Source organism: Protomyctophum parallelum, assembly GCF_964188405.1.
Source record: "Protomyctophum parallelum genome assembly, chromosome: 15".
Lineage (NCBI taxonomy): Eukaryota > Metazoa > Chordata > Actinopteri > Myctophiformes > Myctophidae > Protomyctophum > Protomyctophum parallelum.
Window position 1 is genome coordinate 11,774,283 of NC_139710.1, and position 23,445 is coordinate 11,797,727.

The 23,445-nt window shown below is 40.0% G+C and overlaps 2 protein-coding genes across 2 annotated transcripts in view; one reads left to right on the forward strand and one right to left on the reverse strand.

Annotated features, from left to right (window-relative positions):
• LOC310872173 (intermembrane lipid transfer protein VPS13A-like) overlaps positions 1–11,481 on the forward strand; it is a 54,166-nt gene extending 42,685 nt beyond the window's left edge. The window contains 17 exon segments of the mRNA XM_083783893.1: positions 86–167; positions 280–349; positions 736–850; positions 1,178–1,291; positions 1,684–1,829; positions 1,973–2,054; positions 2,246–2,359; positions 2,610–2,685; positions 2,846–3,009; positions 3,223–3,268; positions 3,624–3,747; positions 4,465–4,501; positions 4,504–4,581; positions 8,347–8,432; positions 9,291–9,414; positions 9,846–9,920; positions 10,312–11,481. Coding sequence (XP_083640019.1) covers positions 86–167; positions 280–349; positions 736–850; positions 1,178–1,291; positions 1,684–1,829; positions 1,973–2,054; positions 2,246–2,359; positions 2,610–2,685; positions 2,846–3,009; positions 3,223–3,268; positions 3,624–3,747; positions 4,465–4,501; positions 4,504–4,581; positions 8,347–8,432; positions 9,291–9,414; positions 9,846–9,920; positions 10,312–10,362 — 1,584 coding nt within the window. The 3' untranslated portion in view covers positions 10,363–11,481.
• Positions 11,482–12,029: 548 nt separating this feature from the next.
• On the reverse strand, positions 12,030–23,093 carry gna14a (guanine nucleotide binding protein (G protein), alpha 14a). The gene is made up of 7 exons (XM_083783892.1): positions 22,836–23,093; positions 17,201–17,385; positions 16,597–16,751; positions 15,545–15,673; positions 14,707–14,836; positions 13,820–13,973; positions 12,030–12,875 (listed from the first exon to the last, which is right to left on the reverse strand). Exons 1-7 carry the CDS (start codon positions 22,960–22,962, stop codon positions 12,685–12,687), a joined length of 1,071 nt encoding a protein of 356 aa, XP_083640018.1. The 5' UTR covers positions 22,963–23,093; the 3' UTR covers positions 12,030–12,684.
• Positions 23,094–23,445: the final 352 nt, after the last annotated feature.

A 23,445-nucleotide genomic window follows, 5' to 3' on the forward strand; every position in this document is an offset into this window, starting at 1 on the left:
TAATACAGTGCATCATTATAAAACGTTTCCTTTCCACAGAGATACTAGGACTGATGTCATAATCCTTTTTTCTTGTCCACTACAGATCCAGAATCAGCTGCCAGGATCCATCTTCCCATTCGTCTTCTATCCCGTCAAACTACCCAAGTCCGTCACCATGGACTCAGGTCAGTCTGTCTGCCTTTGATAAAACAGTTTCACTTTAGATGGTATTTCTTTGTTATACAGTATTTGATGCTTCCGTCAATGCGTCATTTAAGCCTTCTCTATTTCTTCCAGAGCCCAAACCCCTAATGGATATCTCCATTGTTACCAGAGCGGCAGGCCATTCTAACATCTCTCGCATCAAGTAATTGTTTATTTGTTTACAAATAAGCTATTTTAGCTATGTATTCTTTACATTTTGAAAATGCTTCAATGCAACAATGGAAAGCACATAGCAACAAACAACACACGTTATTTTTTTCCATTTATTGAAATGTAATGTTTTGGTCATATAATGGTTTCACCTCACAATGCTTTTTTTGTGTCAGAATGTAATCTTTCTAATTCTCAGGATACATTTTCATACCCTTATGTACTATTTTGTATTTTTAATATACTGTATCAGCAAGGCTAGAATTTCAGCCATATGTTGGAATTCACGCAGTGTTAATTTAGTTTAGTTTTATGGCCCATTTGGCTCCACACCTCATAGCCTTAGAAATGATTGCAGATGTGCACTCTCTACCTCAGATACTTCAAGGTGTTGATTCAGGAGATGGATTTGAAGCTGGACCTGGGTTTCCTCTACGCCATCCTTGATCTGTTCACACCCGAGCATCACAACATCACAACCTCAGAACAGGAGGTCTGTTGAACACACAAATCAGCTGTAACAGTTATTGTTTGTTTATTTTAAGGTTCAAAATTATTTTTATTGTCACATGCACTTATAATACAGTTGTGGAAATATTGCAGACAATGCCATTCTTGTTCTTAGAACTTTGTCAACAGTGTCACAAAAAGAGAATAATAATAAACAATAAGATAAATATTTCAAGGATAATTCAAAATGAACAAAAACTACAATAATATAAAGGCACAGGCATTGTCAGCTCAATCAAAATTATACAGAAGTTTGAAATTATTTGGTTCCTAACCTCCTACTGTATGTGTGTTTGTGTTATTCCACAAGGTGGAGCTGTTTGAAAAGGACATAGAGTATATAAGGGCAGAGTTGGGCCATGTCTCTGCTGCAGACACCTCTCCTATCAGCCTCTATGAGTACTTCCACATATCCCCCATCAAGGTGTGTTGCATGTGTTTATTTGACTCTTATTTCAGTTTTATCCTACTGCAATAATACAGTAAAATTAATACCTGCTTTAAAAGAAAATTATTACAAATGTATACTGCATTAGTGTGATTCCCCTTTAGGCTAGTGGGATTTCAATGTCCCCCCCCAAATTGTTGTCATTGTCAGAATTTACATTTACTAATTACTAATGTATAATTGGAATTTGAACTTGGGTCTCCCATGTGGAAAGGGACACTGAGGCCAAACATCTTAACCACTAACCTGAAGGGGAATCCCCACTTTAGCCGGGCAGAGTCTGATACACTGTGCCACCCCGTCAGTAATGCTCTTTTGATTCCTGATTTGAGAATGCCTGGGGTAATCATTACCTTGTGCATTTCCAGCTGCACCTGAGTTTATCTCTGAGTACGGGCGGAGAGGACGGTATGAAAGAGAAGAGAGACACGGAACTCATCCCTATCCAGTCTCTCAACCTGCTGCTGAAGAGTATAGGAGCCACACTCACTGACGTACAGGATGTTGTCTTCAAGTAGGAACACCTTTATTTATGCTTTTTTATTTATGCTTTTATTTATTGCTTTTATTTATTTTTGTCCGTAACCATTTCAAAACGCATCTACTTTTCACATTCTCATGTGCATCATTTGTAATGATTGTGTTGTTGTTTTTCAGACTGGCCTTCTTTGAGTTGACCTTCCAGTTCTGCACCACCCAGCAGCTCCAGTGGGAGGTTATAAGTCATTACACCAAGCAGGTACAGCACAGAGGATACGCACGCACAAACAATGGGAACGTTTGTGAAAAAGCCCCTGCTCTTGTGTACTCAGTCCATTAATTACTTACAACGTAAGGTTCTAAACCTGGACGCCAACTCATGACCTGACTCATCGATGTATTTGCCCTGGGGAAATAATCAACTTACCAGTGTCCATGTTTATATCCCAGGCCATCAAACAAGCATATGTGTTGGTGCTTGGTCTGGATGTGCTGGGAAATCCCTTTGGGCTGATCAGAGGGCTGTCAGAAGGAGTGGAGGCCTTCTTCTATGAGCCCTATCAGGTATGACTCTTTATACTGTATATATTGTGTTATATTATGTTTTATTGTTGTTGTTGTTGTTCTTTTGCTGTTTCTTTTCTTTCTTTAGTAGTTATTAACCTGTGAATATTACCGGTAACCTGTGAATTCCAATCTAAAACCTGGAGTATACTTTCATAGAACCATTAATGTTTTAGTTTTTTTTCACCCAGTACTGCTAAAATACAGCACTCCTTTATGTGTACGGTAATGATTGTTTGGGGTTTTCTAGGGAGCCATCCAGGGGCCTGAGGAGTTTGTGGAAGGCATGGCTCTTGGAGTGAAAGCTCTGGTGGGTGGAGCTGTAGGTAAGCACTGGGCATTCTTTGTATTAATGTCTTCAGACGTTCACTTCCTCTAACCATTCTGGCTATACATTGATTTCCAGGACATTATTAACAAAATTTGAGCAAAGTTTAAAATGTTACGATCTCTTTTCTTCTCTTCCTCCTCCCCTCTCCTCCCCAGGGGGCCTGGCCGGTGCAGCCTCCAGGATCACAGGTGCTATGGCAAAGGGTGTCGCTGCCATAACGATGGATGAGGAGTACCAGCAGAAGAGACGGGAGATCATGAACAAACAGCCCAGCAGTCTGAGAGAGGGGCTGGCCAGAGGCGGCAAGGGACTGGTGTCTGTACGTAGGATCAGCAGAACCCAGCACCTCATTCTAGAGTTGGATCCATCAATACCAGTGTATACTGTACATTACAAGCACCACAAACATCTTGTTTAGGACCTGGGCAGGAGGAGCATTCACACAGTATTCACACAGCAGCCATTCTTCTCTTCATGTCATATTAGTATAATCAAGTCACTGTGTTGGGGTAACACTGGTTTCTTCTCTCAGGGCTTTGTCAGCGGGATCACAGGGATTGTCACCAAACCTATAAAAGGTATGTGTAGTTTACACCTCTGTCTCACATACGGATTGATGCCAGAGCATGCCACCTTAAATTGTGTGTTTCTTCACTGTTCCTGTTAGAATAGGTGGGTCAGCCATCTGGGGCACAGACAATATGCTCTCTGCATGTCTTGTCTCGCATGTCTCCTCTCTCTCTCTGCCAGTCATCTACACAATGACCTATGAAATAAAAATCATGAAATGTCTCTTCCCCCAAAAAGGATTGCAAATGGGCTGGATAATTGTCATGTGAGCAGATTATTGAACAGTGAATTGGTGTAAAGAGAAATACACTGAGTTGGATTAGGGCTTTTTGGAAAATATGATGGTGTGTTTTTATTTCACAGGTGCTCAGAAGGAGGGTGCGGCAGGCTTCTTTAAGGGCGTAGGGAAGGGTCTTGTGGGAGCAGTGGCCAGACCTACAGGAGGCATTATCGACATGGCCAGCAGTACCTTCCAAGGGATCAAGAGGTGTGTTTATATCACATCTGTATAAATGTGCATATAGTCAATCTAGTACATGCTCAAATTGTGTATTTGTTTATTAGAAAGTGTGTGCAGAAATGTGAAGCACAGGTCAGGTTACTGTTACTCAACTCACCCAACACGTATTCTTGCTCATAAAACCCAAGGAAAGGAAATCAGGTATCCAAGTGATTTTTGTAAAGCTTGACAATGCCTTTAATTTTCCAGATATTTTTTTAAAGGAAATTAATGTCTTCTGTACAAATATGCATTCAATACAAGTTACTGCATTGGTTGTACGGTTAATTTAGCAGTAATAAATGTAAATTTAGACTATAGCCCTATATAGACTATTGCCTCCAGTGGTCGCGGTGTGTGAATGTGGGAAGTGAGGACGCTGGCTTCGACTGTATGAATGAATGGACCATTGTAGAGCTTTGAGTAAGAACTCTGCATAGAAAAGCGTTACAAATACAAATGCAATCCATTATTATTGTTAGCCATTTTGTGTGTAGCTATTTGACTTACTGAACTCAATAATCTCTTATTGACCTTTTCTGAAGCATGGACAAACCCACGCATCTTGCAGATTTTGTATTGAACTGTGTATGCGCATCACTAATCAACGTGTGTGTGTGTGTGTGTGTGTGTGTGTGTGTGTGTGTGTGTGTGTGTGTGTGTGTGTGTGTGTGTGTGTGTGTGTGTGTGTGTCTTCCCATTCAGGGCGGCAGAGACTTCACAGGACATTGAGTCTCTGCGTCCCCTCCTCGCTTCATCCACGAGGACGGGGTCATACGGCCATATAAGGAGAGGGAGGGTCTCGGTAGTCAGATGCTTCAGGTAAGACAGGGATATCCCTCTCTTCCATCCTCCACCTGGCCACTCTTAAAGGGACATTTCACCGCTGGAAGAAACTGCAGTAACTCAATGTTAATAGTATTTGTAGTAGATAACAGTAGCACAATTAGAAATTTGCACCCTATGGCCAGAACAATATTGAAGTCTGTGTGTTTGACTATAGGGTTTGACTGGATTGCTGAATTCCTACAGTGCCCATAATGCTTTGGTGCACTTCCTCTCCTTGTGGAGAGGGAGGAGGTTGCATGGAGGTGAAAAAAAATCACACCCGTGTGAAGTGAGGGGCGCTAGTATTTTAGTCTATCTCATGCTGATTATGTGATGTAATGGAGATATAAAACAAACGGTGCTAACACAAACATTAAACGCCATTAACAATAAAGAGACAATATGACGTGAACGACACATTATGACGTGAATTTTCCCTTCATTGGCAATGCTTTTACAAAACAAACTTTGAACTAAAGACAAACATTAAACCTGTGTATAGGAGGGGCTAGTGCCCCTCAAAAACTTTACACACATAATAACCCCAGGAAAGGGTTTCTTGTGTCCTAAACATCATTAAAATAAGCTCTGGTTGCAAAAGGGGTGAAGTGGCCCTTTAAGACCGTGGCAAAACAATGTCTATGAATTGTGTTTTTACTACGTCTGACTGCTGTTCCTGCTGTGACCTAAAGCATCCAGTAGTATCTTGTTCAGTTGTGGAAACATATTTATGCTGTTAGATTCCATATCCATCCTCATATCCTGTCCTCCACACCCCTAGTGTGCTTTCTATCTCTGTTGAATGTTGATCTTCAACACTAGCCACAGAAGTTGCCCATTATGTTTATTGATAAGTAGTCCGCAATAAAAGTCAGAGATCCATAGACGGCACCTCCCCCACCCTTATGCTGTAGGCTTTGTTCAAACTGTGTTGGCAAATCCAATTTGTTTCTCAAACCTGATCTTTAGGACTGATTGTCCACAGTTATTTGTGATCAGGTCGGATTTGTGCATTTTTTAGACATTGTCGACCTGTCTGCATTGGCTGCTGTGGTATAATCACGTAACGACAGGCATGAGTAATGCTCTGTCATATGAATTGTTCCTTGTGGAATATAGCAGATCTACAAGCTCACGGTTTGTCACGTACAACACGTCGCAGTGTCACTTGAACTTTTCCACAAGTGTCACCGTCATGCCATGAACTATAAATCAGGCTTTGAAGAGTCCAAACTGAGACGGATCTTCAGAAATCGGATTTGAATCACATTTCAAACCATCAAATCTGATTCATAAAAATCTGTTGCCAGGTGTCCTCTATCAGCTGGGGTCAGGTCCCAAATGTGTCCCAGAATGTGGCCTACACATACAGTATGTCAGGAATGCATGCATGCACGCACACACACAGGCACAGTTAACAGGGCAACATTATTTGGGCATTTGGAAAATGTAATAATCCCCCCCCCCCCTCCTCTCGCTCTCTCTCTCTCTCTCTCTCTCTCATTAGCAGGCAACAGTGCTGCACTAATACTATCTCTCTCTCTCTGGCAGAACAGCGCCCCTACTGGTACACTATAGTCATATACTGGTGCTCATGGCCATTGGCCACATAGGTGCATAGACTCAAAAATCAGCATACAGAATTGGAACTGGAATACTGTGTGGGATTCTCTCTTCCGATAAAATTTGTATCCCGACCTTAAAGTTGATTTTCTGTTTACTAAAGGGCTGGACAGATGAGCTGTAGTGTGGTTAACATTTTTTCAGATCTACCCATGCAGTAATGTAGGCTCCATAAAGAATGATTATGCTGTAGCACCTGAATACAAGATTTAAAAAAAAACTCTTATGCTAAAATATGTACATTGATTCCTCAGAAAAGTTAGATGAAAGTTACTTTTCTTTTAACCCTGAAGAAAGAAAACAAATGATCATAGTTCTATTTTTAATTAGATTTCAGTGAGTTGCTAGACATTCATTTTTATAACACTAGTATTTATGCAAACTCAAGTCACAATTGGCCAGGCCTAATTCTGCAGAATATTACTGGACATAATTATTATGGTGTGACAGCATAGGCTAGACAGATTGTATTCTTTCTTCTCTGATCTCAGAGCTGTCTTGTCCATTAGATAGCATAGACATAGAGGATAGACAGATTGTATTCCTCCCTACTTTGACCTCAGATTTGTCTTATCTCTTGTCTTCCCCATCAGATAGAACAGAGGCTAGACCGATCGTGTTACTCTCTGCTATGATCTCAGATTTGTCTTGTCTCTTGTCATCTCCACAGAGGAGACTGGTCTTCATTGAATGGATTAGGACTGACACATTGGATGAGGATGAGGATGAGGAGGATGAATGAGCATGGGGAAGATGAAGTCAGCTAGAAGGGAATTTCTCAGTGCCAGCGTTAGATTACATCCGATTTATTACTAAGTTGTGCGCCGGTGTATCGCACTGAAAACACAGATCTACATGCTCACAGCGGATCTGCTATTTTCGGTGTGAGACATGTTGCACAACCAAATATAAATCAGGCTAAGTGTGTCAGTAATATAGATTATTGCATCTGTATCGTTTCTAGTGTTTGTTCATCGAGTACTCTGATGGGACTTTTGAACAGACCACAGAGTATTCAACTTTTATTTTTATGTTTTGATCTTTGTAAAAGAAAATAGTTTTCATGTCCATTTATGATATAATTATATTCATTTTGTTCTTTTTGTATTTCACAAAATTGTTTTCATCTTTTCACCTTTTTTTCTCCATGGCCAACTGGTGTAAGACTATACTGTACAGTATATTTTTGATTTGACATGAACAATGGATTCAGTTAATCTTGATTATTTCAAATAAGTTTGAGCTTTACTGCTGACAAATGATCTAATAGATGGTTGGCCAGTTAATTAATAATTGCAGGCTAATCTGTGACTGTTTACATTCAGACAAAATTGAGATAGATAATTGTTCCTCCAAATATAGGCCAAATATACTTAATAGAGAATATTAACCTCTTATTATATACTTAGTTGACATATCGCAATGCATTGTAAGCTTGTAGATCTGCTATTCTTGCCAAATGTTCGCCCCATAATTGGTTTGTTTCAAAATGATAATGATGTGAATCATGTGATCCATTCAAGATTCCGTCCCAGTTAAATGCTCCATCATCTACAACAGCTACATTTTTAAGTGTACTTTTTTGGTCATGCAAAAACTATTTTGAAATTAAATGACATGCTAACCATGCCAGCACTATTGACCATTTATGCAGAGACATTTTTAACCTGCAAATTGGACTATAAATCAAACCTAATTATTGCTTTGAGCTTTTTTTTTTCCTTTTTGTTTTATCATTTCCATGCAATTCATATCTCAACGCCGTCTTCTTTCATCAATGTCCTGTTTTCACTCTGTTCAAAATTAACTGCCATCAGTCACCTTCCTCTCTTTCCCAATAAAATATTTTCATTTCATTTTCAATTATACCTCACATTGTCTTTGTTTCATCTCTTTCATCTTTCATTTCATTTTCCCCATCAGCAACATACACACAGACACTGCTCAAGACAACGTCATAGAAGGACGTAATTTAGTACATTGATGCTTCGTCGTGCATTTCATCAAATGTTGTATCCATGACTATATTATTTATTAATTAGTACATTAGTGTTTGAAGCTTTCAGTTTCACATTTGACACATTTAGTATAATTGTGTGGTTTAATGATTCATTTATTCTTTCTGTCTTCCTCCAGAAAATTGAGAATGGACGTTTTGCAAAATATAGATATTTTGCTCACGCCAAGATCAACGACTCTGACTTCCTCATGATTACCAAGAGGTGGGACCATCACATTTCTGGCTTTTTAATGATAGGCTTCACTGTTGTCTTGTTTGTTTAATTTTTGTTCTGTTAACTAAGTTTACAGCACATTTCAAACCCTTAATTGAAATAGAAACAACAGTCATACACTGCGTCTAATTTATAAAATGTTTTTGTTAATATCTATGAATATGTATTATCTGAGTTTACAATATACTATTAGTCCCATAGATGATCCGATCATCATATAAACTGATTATGCATGCATATGCAATGTTGGCTACAGTTTATAGATCATGCTGAGCTATGTGTTTTTGAAGTAGGCTATTTATATTTAGAAAGTCCCCACACGGATCCCCACACACAGTGACAGTGCTCCATGTTTACGCACAGACAGACTGAATATTATGTACACTGCAGTGTTTTTATTAAGAAATTGATTAATGTGCTCGTCTGACCATATTTCGATGAGTGCTTCCGTCTCCTCATTCAACCACGTCTATCCATTGTAACGGGGCATCTTTGAGCCTTCACACCTGCCAAACGAAGCACACTTTCCGACAATATGCAACAGAATTTGTTTTAATCGCAGTAAAGCATTCTGGTGTGCCACCTTAATGAACAAACAAATTCCACGTACATCAAACTTGGAGGCAGTTAGTTGAAATCATATTGTCTTATGTTGCTAATCCTAATAATGGTGACGTGTATCAATAGTTCAATACAAAAAAATACATAATCTTTTGAAGTATAAATTAGCCCTCATTGACTTCTGAGTCTCACTGCCTTGTGTCACATTTTTTATTTTGTATCTACGGCCCTCTCTCCTACTATACAAGTAGGTATTTTTTAGCTCTGTCTTTTTTTACTCTCCAGGGGTATCTTCTTTGTAACGAGGGGCACATTTGGTCAGCTAACCTGTGAGTGGCAGTATCTGTTTGATGAGTTCACCAAGGACCCGCTGATCATAGACGAGAGACGCCTTCGCATCGAGGCTAAGGTACAAACGAAAACCAATCCCTAGTATCTTTATGCTGTAACTTACTTGTTCTCATGGTGTTCTCATAATACATTTTCAAATAATGTGTTGTGAATAAAATATACCATTTTGGAGTATTTTGAGTAAACATGCTTTATATTTCAGACATGGCTTTGGTGTCATTTAATAGCCAGCTGCAGCATGCAGCCACTACCTTAACAACTATAACGGACCTAGTTTGTTATTCCAGTGATCTGCCTTTTAGTTTTTCAAACTGAAACCTGAACAAAACAAAACCAACCACTGTTCAGGACTGGGGTTGCTTTCACTTGGTCCATTCAATGCATTGTGCAAATTAGAATAATGCCCTAATGCAATATCTTAATTAGTTTTTTCCTTTGCTCAAAATGCTGATTATTGTGCTTAACCTGCTCTGCCATTGTGTTTCACAGGAGAGAGTCAAATCGGTTTTCCATCCCAAAGAGTTTGGCAAGATCATTAATTTCAAAACGCCGGATATAGCAGTGGTAAGTACTGTATGTAGGTAGGTAGTGAATCTGTTGTATCAAGACTGAGAAATCATTAATTTGCTTATTTAAAAAAAATACATTTCTTTTTTTTATATATTTAAATCGTTGTCTCATGTTGTCGGGAACCTACCAACACAATATTTGAGTCAAGTTGCCCAGTTTGGCAGTTACCCACTTGACAATCTGAATGACACATGATATGAGCACTTGGATACACCATTTCAGAACTTTTTCAGAAATATTTTCAGATGTTGGTCTGTGGCAAATTGCATATTAATTTGGATGGCCATGAAATTAAAACATTTAGGAACTATAGTGTTAGTGATCATATTACTATATTATATATATATATAACTATTGCTTGTGGTACATGTTTTTATGCTTCCAGTGGGTTCTTGCTATGTTGGAGGAAGCCAGGGAGAGTTTACCCAAATGCTGACCGATAGAAATGAGCAACAAACCAAGAAATGAAAGACCAAGTGTCCATGCACTTTCTCTCTCTCTCTCTCTCTCTCACACGCACACACACACACACACACACACACACACACACAAGCCCTGTGTGCCAGTGCCTTTATTCTTTGCTGCATGTCAGTTTAGTTTATTTGCACAACCTGCAATGACCAGTGGTAGACACTATATTCTGACTGTAAGACTGTGTGCAAAAGAGTGAGTGAGTGCGTGTCCGAGTGTGTGTGTTAGTGTGTTTGCATGCCTACAGTACTCCATACAGTCTAAGGGAGCAACTCCTGTCAACTTTGAACTTCCATTTACATTGAAGCATGTTTCTTAATGTGCCACAATTCAAACTAACACCTGCTATTCTAGAATCAAATATAAAGTTTAGAATCTTATTTTAAATTTATTTTAAAGATATTTCAGGTTATATTTAACTCTAGTGTAATGTAGAAGCTACTCTATCTCATTGCATTCACGTACCATTAAAAATATAGTTTGAAGAGGAACATTGAACTACATTACAGTGCAACAAGGCCAAATCACATTTATATTTTAACACTGTTAATTATTTAATTACATTAATAATCACTGTTTATTATTCTTAGATTATTTAAAAGGGAAATATCTTGTTCACCAACAAGGGAGAGTATGAATTCATAACACATCTAGCGCAAGATGTCAAATTGTGTGTCAAACCTTTGCTGTTTTTCTATGTTCCTACAAAATAAGATTTAGTGTGAGATTTAGAGATGCATGCTATTTTTATACAGTACATATACAATGCTTATTAATCTGTATATTTATCTCAAATAATCCAATGTGTGTATATAGATAAAGTATACTGTATACATCCTTACAATGTAGTCTATGAAATTGCAGATTGTAACTTGGTGATTTTTATGTTTTTATACCACTGGTATGCAATGCCAACTATGAACTATTATTACCATCAGCTGTGTTCTCAAACTTATTTTAAAGGTTTGCTTTGGTGTTGGGTTCGCTGCAATTAATGTAACTAAATATTAATGTTGCCTCTGTGAACAATTTATTTTTTTGTGAATTGACATAATCCCTTTGTGCCATTTTTAGAAAAAGATAAAATAAAAAAATATAATAAAATATATTTCTTTATTGCTATAAATATATGCATGTACTATTTATTTATTCATGTTTTGCCCTTAGTGTTTTACATGAATTTTTTTGAAATCTTTTTAATTTCTTGAGAACAGCATAGACCTTTCAACCTGGGAAAATATGTTCTATGTTCAAGCAGCTAAACATTTTTCAGTAGCAAAACTCAAATACAGTAATACAGCTAACTTAAAATTAGTGTTACTCAAATTTTATATCATTTTGTTTAATCGTACACATGGCTTGGATACATGCTATGTATCATTTTGTCATCTTTCTCATTTTCTACACATAAAATAAGAAAAAGAAAAACGTCAATTCTCAAATGTAAAGTTGGACTAAAGCTCTCTTAATCTTGTTTTGGGAAAAGTCAGATTTGTTTTATTTCAGTAATTTTGTAAAAAGATAGATTATGTAACACACCATAGTCATGATAAATAAATTACTGTATGTAAACTGTGGAACGTGCATCATTGACATATGTACCATTGTCTTAAAGTAGTATATGAAGTGATTTCACAGTTTAGTTCAAAGTAGCATACAGTACAGTCAGATCTAGGGATTTCTATCAAACACAGCAACCTGTACAGCGAATTAATAGTCTGCCTGTTAAAGAACACACTTAACAGGTTAAACACAAAAAGAGTCTTGCGTTTAAACCATCATAGAAAAACAAAGTGAGCATTTGTTTTATTGTGTAGTATAAATGCAGCCTTTCTATTCCCCCTCCCTCCCCCTGCTGGTGCTTCCTGGACCTTTTTTCTTTCACCCCACCTAATTCACCCTTTGTCAAGTCCTGCCCGTGGTTCTGCCCCTCTTCGCACCCATTGGTTGCCGTTTCGTGGTTGGACAAAAATCCCCTCTCCATCCACTACAAGGTGTTTTTCAGTTGCTTCATATTGATATTCTGTGCGTTCAATTGTTATTTTAAACTTGGCGTCGGTAAAAAGGAACATCACAGGTGCAGCACAGTGACTGGGCATATGTTTGTTTTTAGTTTTTTCCAAAAATGGTGTTTTATCAAATTCAACATAAACACGGGCAGAACCAGGGCGGAACAAGGCAGAAAGAGCCTGCTGGTTAGTCAGTCAGGGACCAATCAGAAGGCTGACAAAGGGTGAATTCCACACCTCTCTTCTTAGCTCCTGTCGTGTCTGTCACTTGTTCCTCTTTATACCAGGTTGAACTCTTTAAGATTATGCTGAAGTATGGTGTCTTTGACAGCTACGAAGACAAAGCGGATGTTCTCTGTATCCGTGGCGCAGGTGAAGTGGGAGTAGACTTTCCTATCCTTGTCTGGGTTTTGTTCCTGGTACATTGTCAGGATGAACTCTTGTGCTGCTTTAGTATCCTTCTGCGCACCTGAAAAATCATGACTGGCATTAACCGACCTTCAATCAAATTAAACTGTCAAACTGTCAGTGGACTCATTCTCTCACAGCTGTTCTCAGCAGATTGAATATTGTGGCTGTCAGGGAGAAACCTTGTATGTTCAAAGCTGTTACTTTTCAGGAAATGGAAAATTTAGTCACTCTCACAAGTTCTTAATACTGTTCATTAGTTCAATATTTATAAATACCCACTTGAGCACTTTTAACCTGGCATACCTGTTGTCTGCATTCGATTAGGCAACACAAACTCAAAAACAGAACAGAACTTCAAAAACAGGAATAGATGATCTACAAGCTTACATGTTGTAAGCTTGTAGATTGGCTATTTGGGGTAGTTTTACTCAACACTGTCCAACTACGAAACAAAACAAAAGTTAAAATATGGAGATACAATTAGGTTTCCACTTGACAGCTATGACATGGTGACCTTATGCCAAACATCTTTCCATCCACAACATAAAAGCTTATGTAACATTTGTCTACTATTACACTATGGTACAAAATACAATCTAGCCTGGTGAACCACTCCCCCTTGAAAACATTTCATTTATTTAGCCTGGTAAACCCCCTGGTTAACCAGGCTAAATTCAATCCCCTTGAAAATGTCATTACTTTAAGAGACTATTTACATAGAAATGGCACAAGATAAAGTATGTCACTACTACTACTGTTGGAACAGCTTTTATGTGCATTTAATGTGCAGCAACATGTTACTGCAATAATAAAAATAACCATTGTACATAATCTTTTATGTATAAATAATTTGCCCACTAGCAAGTATCAGTTCACTGCCACAAACTGGATGCTCGCAAACACACATTTCTGTACCTGTTTAGGTAAGCTCCCCCATAAGTCCCACACTGTAGTAGTTATGTTTTGCAAGCGATACCGTCGCAGAATCATTCACACACAAACCTGTGAATTGTGGGAAGTAGTCGGCTACGTGAGAGTACATGATCTTCTCCTCAAGTACGTCAGTCTTATTGAGAAAGAGGATGACAGAGGAGCTTTTGAACCACGGGTAAGTGATGATAGTCTTAAACAGAGCCTTGCTCTCCTCCATGCGGTTCTGAAAGGGAAACACATCACAGATTCACAATAGCTTCAGTTTGATCTTTGTTCTTATGATGCCTCCACATGTTCTAATGTTGTAAACTCTCCATTGATACACATCTTGATCAATGCAAATCATTGATTTGAAAATAGCAGATCTACAAGCGCACAACGCACACGGTTGTATTTAAAGGGATAGTTCCGATTTTTTGAACTTAAGTTGTATGAAATACTTGCCATTAATATAGTGGTTGCAACTGTATTAATTGATTGCCAGAGTCCTGTGGTGGGAGTTCTGCTCTGGTTTTGGTGAAATATCAAGTATTTACGGTCATTTTGTGGGGGGCACTGGGGGCCACGCAGTAAAGGTAAATTAATCCACAAAACTAACGTCATTTGTATTGTTGACCTATTTCTATAATATTTCGTTCTTTTTTTACCCCTCTATCACACAGAACCATGTTTTTTGTGTCCATATCACTACTCCCAAAAAATTGTTCCATGTGATGGAGGGGTCAAAGTTGAACGGAAATATTTCATACAACTTAAGTTCAAAAACATCTGAACTGTCCCTTTAAGCTGGTGTGAATAGCTGATGTTAATAGTTTGAAAGCAGTTAAACTGAGTTTGATGCTATATTAACAAATTTAGCTGGGGACCGCCTGGAACCTCCTTAAGGACCATTGGAGGTCACCGGACCACACTTTGAGAACCACTGGTTAAGTCCAACGTATTTCCCAAATTCGTACCTCGTTGTCACACTCGGCCAGCACCTGGTCGTACTCGCTGAGCGCCACTAGGAAGATGATGGAGGTGACATTCTCAAAGCAGTGAATCCACTTCCTCCTTTCTGACCTCTGACCTCCCACATCCACCATTCTGCCATAACAGCCAATCAAAAGATTCAGAACAACACCAAAGTTTATTATTATGTGTTATATTAAACTTTAGCACAAACATTACATTTTCAACCTGTTGCACAGGGACAGAAAATGTTACATAGTGTTTAAAGGGTTTGTGACATTACTATGTACTAGTACTATGTTTGCTTGTCCATTCTGGGTAGCGAGGGGATCATTTTCCCAGGTACCACCATGAGCATCAAAATGTATTGATTGATTTGATTGCATTATGAAAACGTCCCGCCTTTATTGAGGACACCACTGAGGGATGTGTTGAATAAATAGGACTGATATTCATTCTCATTTCCCTGTCACTATGCACTTAGAAAGTCTGCATACAAATATTAACCACCAGTAGGCACTATTTGCCTTAAGTCACTACCGTTTAGAAATTTAGACAAACAGAAAGCCTCATGCACTCCCAGTCCCACCTGCATTTCTATTGAAATTGACAGACTGGGTTTATTATTTTGTGTAAAGTCACAGAAGTCCAGCGTTCTTCAGCCAGTTGTGGTTAGAACTTAGAAGGGCTCAATTCTCAATATTTGTACTGTGCCTTGTCCATCCTCAACAATGTGAATTGGCCCCTTCTTCCCTTAAAAGACAATGTTATCTGTTTTAATTAATGATTATGACTGGTAGAACTGATATTTGTGTCATGTATCCTACTGTATCACTATCACACCTGAAGATGACATTCTCCATGTCAAAGGGGTATTCTATGATGCCAGTAGTGGGCACTCGGACCCGAAGGATATCCTGCAGGTCAGGCACATAAGAAGGCTCTGCAATACGGTCCAGATCGGTAAGATAACTGAAAAATAAAACAGAAAACAATCAAATGGGGAAGAGAGAAATGTATATGGTTCTCCAAATAAAGGGGGAGATGGATGGAATTTGTTTTTTTTCTTTTAATGCAAAGCACTTTTTTCTGGTCCTTTTAATCTGTTCCCTTATTTTCCTTTATCTCTTTAATGGAGCTGCATGATTGTGTGAAAAGTGCTATACAAATAAAGTTATTATTTATTTAATTATTTGTTTCTTGTTTGTTTGCCATAAGGCTGTCATTAGTCAAACTTGCACATCATCATATCGTAATATATGGTATTGTGACGATGCCGCTCACAATACTTTGGAATCTCTGGCGCTGACGGGAGATTTGGTTAGCTTCTGCCTTGCATGGAATTCAGCTGTGGGTAGTAGTTGCCAGCTGAGTGCATGAGTTGTTGGTGTCTGATTTACATGTGTATTTATTGACGGTGAATCACCTCATCAGTGCTATTTATTGAATTGTATGTATTGAAAATAAGTTTGAAAAGCAGTATGTAGGCCTAATTGTAGATCAGCTCAGGGGGCTTGGTTTGCCTGTTGTTTGAGTTACCAATTACTGTGATTGTAATTAGTTTGTCCCACCTGTTTAAGAGCAGGCAAGCTGCAGGTGAGGAGAATGATCAGTGTTCAGTTTGACTTGAGGATAGCTATGATGAACATCAGGGGAGAGCTGTTGGGGCATCATGGAAGGCATAGCCTCAGTATTCTTAAGTTCCTGTTTGTTGTTTTCTTAAGTGTAGCTTTAAGTGTTCATTTGTTTCCTATTTTTGGAGGTAAATAAAATACCCAAAATGTACTGGTGGACCTGTCTACTTTGTGGAGCCTCATGCAGTCGGCCAGCCTTGCCCCATACGCATAAAATGAACTATCTCAAGCGGAAGCCCTTAAGTCTTGTGTGTTCCTCACTATTTGGTGGAGTCTGAGAGCTGGTACTCTCTGCGTCGGTCGTAGCATTCCTGTGTCCCGGTGTCCATCCACAGACTCCTGACGGCCTCTGCCAGACTTTTCTCCATTTCATCTACCTTGTCTACTTCCACCTCCAGCACAGAGGCTGCATAGCTCTGGAAGCACAGTATGTGAACACACACACACACACACACACACACACACACACACACACACACACACACACACACATGCAGTTGTGGCTTCAGGAGATGCATATTATTCAACACAATGCAGTTGAATTAAAATCAGAATTTCCTCATCAGTAGATGATTAGATCACCAACTTTCATTTACTACTCTCTCTCTCTCTCTCTCTCTCTCTCTCTCTCTCTCTCTCTCTCTCTTGTGCAATCATAGCATGTAGGCCTCTATTTAAAGAAGTAATAGAAAAGCCTGAATGCTGTTGCTGGTGGATCCCTTGAAAATGTCCTGTTGTGGCTGTGCTTCTCTGGACTTTATGCTATATGCTATACATTGATAATGTTCTTAACAAGTGGAGCATCCCATGATGTGCCTTAATAGATGAACAACCACAAGATTAGTTTTGTCCTAAGCTGTACTACCTGGTTTTGGGAATCAGCAAAGGCTATATTGAGTGCCTCCATGGCTCGGATCATGCACTGCATGGAGGTGAAGATGTTCTGATAGACCAGCTTAGCATAGCCTCTCTTGTCCTCGTCAGAGTATCCTCCTCCATGGATGATCCTCATCTGTTTGATGAAAGTACTTTTCCCACTCTCCCCAGTACCTAAGAAGTAGTATAAAGAGCAACAAGACAATACAGTGTAAATCCTGAGTGTTATTTTAAAGCCCTATTATGTAATTGTTTTCAGTGAATAAAGTGTTATTTTGTCCAATCTGTATGGCATATACTATCCTTTCTTATACTTATACAATTGGGGTGGGTTGTATTTGGTCTCTCCCAAATGTCAGCACTTGTGCAGGAAACCCGGGTTCAAATCAGGGGTAGAACTAGCCCCTTTCGGAACCCTCGGTTAAGCTTTTCTGAAGTTTGGACATCGCTTAACCGCAGGGTCCCTAATCGGTTATTCCACTCTCGTTTGGATTCAGATGTACATACCCTCCGCTCACGCCGAGCGGCGCGCCGCTTGAGTGTTGGTGAGATGTTGCAAAGATGCATAAAGCGGCTATAGGAGGCAACGGAAACGTGGGAGAAATCGCATTTACCGCCAATGTAAACTTGGGAGAAATCGCATTAACCGCCGATGCCGTTAAGCCTTTTTTTTTTTTTTAAGTTTTGGCTTCTCTGAAATTCTCTCTTCCTCACTTCCCATGTCCCCCACGACACAACAGCATTATAAACATCCTGCATGTACGCGGTCGGCCAATCAGAGGCAGTAACTAGGACGTTCAGAATATCAACTACTGTATCTAAAGAAAAAATCCTTACATATCACTCTTATTTCAGAGCTATGCCATATAATTAATAATAATATCATAAACCTATACATACATTTTATAAATCGACAAAGGAACTATGACGGTTCCTACGACACTCACGTGCACACGTGCACACACACACACACACACACACACACACACACACACACACACACACACACACACACACACACACACACACACACACACACACTCACACACACACTGTAACTCGTTACTTTTCTGTCCAGTTCCTGCAACAGTTCCTCTTTTTGTCAAGCAACCTGCACACGGCCAAAGCCATTTGTTTAGCAAATGTGTGTGTGTGTGTGTGTGTGTGTGTGTGTGTGTGTGTGTGTGTGTGTGTGTGTGTGTGTGTGTGTGTGTGTGTGTGTGTGCGCGCACACGCACACGCATCTGTACTGTACCTGTATGAGGACAAGTAAGTGAGGACATTAAGCTTGTTCTCTGGTTTCTTGGATACTGGTTTGCTAGTTTCAAGAGTCTGTTTCCAAAACTTTGGGAACGTAGTGTAGGCTACCTGCCCATCACATAGTATTTGATTGATTTGATTTTTTTATTGACACAATCATTCATATATTCTTTTAATTAATAATATTATATTTATGAACAAACACTTGCACATAATAGTCAAAAGGAGAACACAAAAAGCAATAAATCGTATTTCCATTGTGGTCCTGTTAATGTTAAAGTGTGGCATGGGGGGGGGGGGTAGCAGAGGGAACTAGAAGAAGGGTTAGGTCTCCAGCAGGATTGATATTTGGATCAAATCTGAAGGATGAATATAAAAAAAGCACATACATGGGCCTTTAGGGAGTGGAAATGTACAATAATGTACAACAATTGCACACTGTGATTTGTGGCATTTTGTTCGAAACAGACAAATCATGCAAGCTTTGGAAGCCCATCTTAATCAATCAGGATGGAATATGGGAAATGGTACTGATGACTATGGAGATGGAGTGTATACTGAATTGCGTGATGTATGGATACAATGTGTACGAGTAATCTACAGAAATGTGTTTTGCCAAAATCGGCCTCATGGTGGCGCTATAACAGGCCGTTGTGGAAAAATTGACAGAGGTTGGCATCCAGGGAGTGTGTGTGCAAAGTTTGGCATGAACCGGGTTAACAGTGCCAGAGATTAGCTGGTAACGGACGGATGGACACACGGGGATACACACACGGACGGTCTCGCGAACATCATACCCCTCACTCAGGTGACCCAGCCGGGGTGATCCAGTCCCGACTTACGTCCCAGTGGCTACCCTCGATCAGACCCACTAGGGAAAGACCAGGGCCACACAATCCGTTGGAACCATTCCGGAACTACTATCCCGTGACTGAGAGGAACAATTCTGGCATGTGGAGGAACTAGGCTCTGTGGGTTGACTCCTGTCCGGCCTCCTCCTACGTCTCACCAGGTCCACTCCTGCTCTCACCAGGAGTACAGCGAGGACCTGTGCATTGCACCAGACTCCCAGCACCAGACACTTCATTCAGGAGTGGTGGATTCTGGGCAACGGTAGCACTACAGGAATGGCCCTCCTAAAGGCCTCATCAAAGGTTTTCTCCTCACAGAGGATGCAGGCTGGGGCGCCAACCCATACTGCTCCCGGGGTGCCGTCTGCATTCCGGCTTGTTTAGTTTAGTATGAAATCAAATCAAAATAGTATGGTAAACCACGGTCCAAGTGTCTGTGAATCTGTTGTCATTACTTTTACTGGGTTCCTCTGAGTTTTGCATGTTTTAGTGTCTTCACAAACAAGCTGTACCCAAAGTGAACTGATTTGAATGTACCTTGTTTACAAGTCAAGTTTCTTGGTGATGGAAGGAGCTTGCATAAGACCGGCAGGTAAATGCTATTCTTCAAGCAAATCATGACACTCAGTGCACCCGAACCAGTGGTGTTTTCATTTGGTTACAAAATAAATAATCCTTGTTTGGACTAAGCTATCTCTGCACTAGTATATGGTACTATACTTTGTCAGCATCCAAGCTGACAATGGACATATATCAACCACTTAGCTGCTAATCAGAATAATACAAAACACATTTAATATTAATAATGGCAAGACGTAAGGCAGATTCGGAGGCAGCAGGAGAGGAGGAAGGGTAGGAGAGTGGGGGTGAACGTCTGAACATTAAACGTTGGCACTATACTATGACTGGTAAGAGGAGAGAGCTAGCTGATATGATGGAAATATAAGGAAGGTAGATAGCCAAAAGTCTAAGGGACCAGTTGGAAGGGGAGCAAGGCCAGGAATATCAGAGGTGCATGGGTGGACGAGAGAAGAAATAGGAAGGTATAACCCTAAAGGAAAAGTATGCCAACAGTGTTTTGAAGGTGAAGAGACAGTGTGAGTATGAAGCTGCACAAAGAAGGTGTGATGATATGTATATGTTATTATCAGTACATATCCATATGCCCCACAACCACAAGTTGGACAAAGAGGGTTTTTTTATTGATTGAAATATGTATTAACAGTTAGTACACAAAGGAGAGAGAGGGGCGCGTAGAGCGGTCCTCAATGAGATGTGCTGTAGGTGAAGGAAACAGAGGTGATGGGTAGGTATGGTGTTTAGGAGAGAAAGGAAGGACAGCTGGTGGTGGATTTTGCAAAAAGGATTGTTGGGAACAGTTGGGAACACCTATTTCAAGAGGATGGAAGAATACAGGGTGATGTATAAGAGTGGAGGTATGGTGGACTAGAGAGCTCAGTGACTCCAAGGTGATGGCAAGGGAAAGCATAGCAAGGCAGCCCAGGTGATGCTCTAGTCTATAGGATGACAGTGGAGTGCAAGCAGAGGAAGATGAAGAGTAAGCAGAGAGTGAAGATAGAGCATACCGATATACAGTTTATGAATCAATGGGTGGGAGTTGCTCAGTGGCCTTGTGTCCGCCCAGACTGGGAGGTCGGGGGTTCAGAGAGGAGTTGAGACAGGAGTTCAGAAAGGAGCTGAGACAGCTAAGAAAAGTACGTTCAGAGGAAGGAATACAAGCAGGCCTGGGTGGTGGAATTAGGGAGTACAAGAAAGCATACAGAAGAAGAGTTTGTCAAAGAGAGAATGGGATAGGTTTATGGTTGCCGTGAGAGAGCAGGCATGGCAGGTGGCTAGAGTGAATGAGGAAGATGCAGAGAACAGAACCAGATGGAAGCAGGAGGATCCGCCATGCTAAACCTTGATGCAGGGAATAGGCTAAAAGAAGAATGAATGAATTCTGACTATCTGTAGAGATACGTTTTATGCACAAACAGTAATTAATAGATGGCTTTGTCTGAGTTTAAAAACAAAATCTACTTGGATCTACTTAAAGGGACATTTCACCGCTGGAAGAAACTGCAGTCACTCAATGTTAATAGTATTTGTAGTAGATAGCAGTAAATATGTGTGTTTGACTGGATTGCTGGATTACTACAATGAATGCCCATAATGCTTTGTTGCACTGCTCCAGCTTCAAGCTTGTGAGGCTGGGTGTAGGGGTGACTAGTAGTCCAAGAAGGAAGTGAGACCACATTTTCATGAAAAGTTTTGGTCATGAACATCAAAACATGGCACGATTACTAAAAACGAGTCTGTGCGCTTTTCCACAATGTCAGGACACTTTGTGGTTAGGGTTAGTGGAATAGGGTCCAAGTCCAACCAATCATAGACCCTCTTCCCCATTGCTCCACCCACCAGGGAGAGCCCTGCCTGAAGCTCTTAAATCCAATATCTCACAAGGCCAAACACATAAATAATCCCTTTTTGCTGGGCGGTAATGTTTGTTTTTCCATGCGGCAGACTTATTTGAATGTCACTTGCATTATTTTGTGTTAATAGCCCTATACACGGTATAGGCTACAAGGTGTCAAAATGTATCTATCTACTTTTACGGCAAATGCATTTTAATCTAACAGGGTGGGGTTTGGTCAAATTATAGCCTAATTTGAATGTCGGGGGGAGAACAGCCCTTTCGAGGAGTTTCAGCAGACAGCAGAGCCAAATGCCTAACAGCCATGTACTCATGCCTGGATTTGCATGGGATTTGCATGACACACAGCTGCAGCAGCTAGTCAAGGCTTTCACCACTCACTGACCACAGACTTGACAGTGGTCTGTGTTCCTGGAGTGGGACGTTGCCATAGTGCTTTCTGCTTTGTTATGGTCATTTGTCTCCAATGCCACTGGCAGGAATTATGTTTTGCCAAATAGGCCCATGTCAATAGCTAACTGTACTGTAGTGTAGGTTACCGGCTAATGGAATCACTGCCATTTGTGCTATTATTTTAATGTTTTGTGCCTTTGCTTTTCTTTCCCCCCTCTATTGCTCTGTATAAAACAGTTTGAGCTGCATTTGATGTCATGAAAGGTGCTATATACAAATAAAGTTGTATTATTCCTCAGTAATGTTGATAAAATAGCACATGTTCCTATACTCTCATAGGAGCAATGTGGGCAGTTCAGAAACCAGAAACTGCAGGCTTTTATTGATTAAAGCCTGCAGTTTCTGTTAGCTTGGATAAAAATGAAAGTGCTATTTTATCATGAACATTAGTGAGGACCAATAATATGAAGATAGGTTGACTGCAACGATTAGATTTATGTGAAAACTAGATTATAGTTGCTCAATCTGTCTTTCATTTTGGGTGTTTTTGTAATTATTCAATTAGTTTTTTTATTATTATTATTACTATTAGGCTACTATTATTATTATTAATATTATTATTATTATTATTATTATTATTATTATTATTATTATTATTACTGACCAAACTATGGTCAACAGCTCACCCAATAGCAGCAGTTTCAGTTCCCTGCGAGAATCCTTCTTGTCTCTCCGGAGCTGTTTCTCGATCTCCTCGTTGATTCTCTGGTTCTCTCTGTCCTCCGCTGATATACAACAACATCCAGCCATCATTCAAACTGCCCGGGTCTCTGTGTCCCGGCCTGTTCAGTGACTCCCCGCCGGTGTCAATGTGGAACTGTGGGCAGCCAGTCAGCTGAGTGAACTGCCTCCGAGCCTCCCTCTCTTGACTCTAATTCTCACCTTTCAAATCCACCTGTCAACTGTAGCCTATGGATTTCTTTTTACGTTGCCATCATATGGAGGACCGGTTTAAATCAAAATGTTTTTTTTTTTCTTTCTTTCCTTCTTTCTTCCCCCCCCCCTTTTTTTCCCAGTAGACGAACTAGCCTACTTCAGTTAATTATTATTTTTACTTCACTTTACTTTTTGTTTTCTTTTGTTTAATTTGAGCGTAATAGTTTAGTTGACCAATGCAGATGAGCTGACCGATCGACACCCGATTGTCGGCGTCTTGGCGAACTGCTGCTGTGTGCCTTCGATGCTGCGTAGCCTACTACCGCCTACTTTAACCACAGTAGGCCTATACGGAGGGCC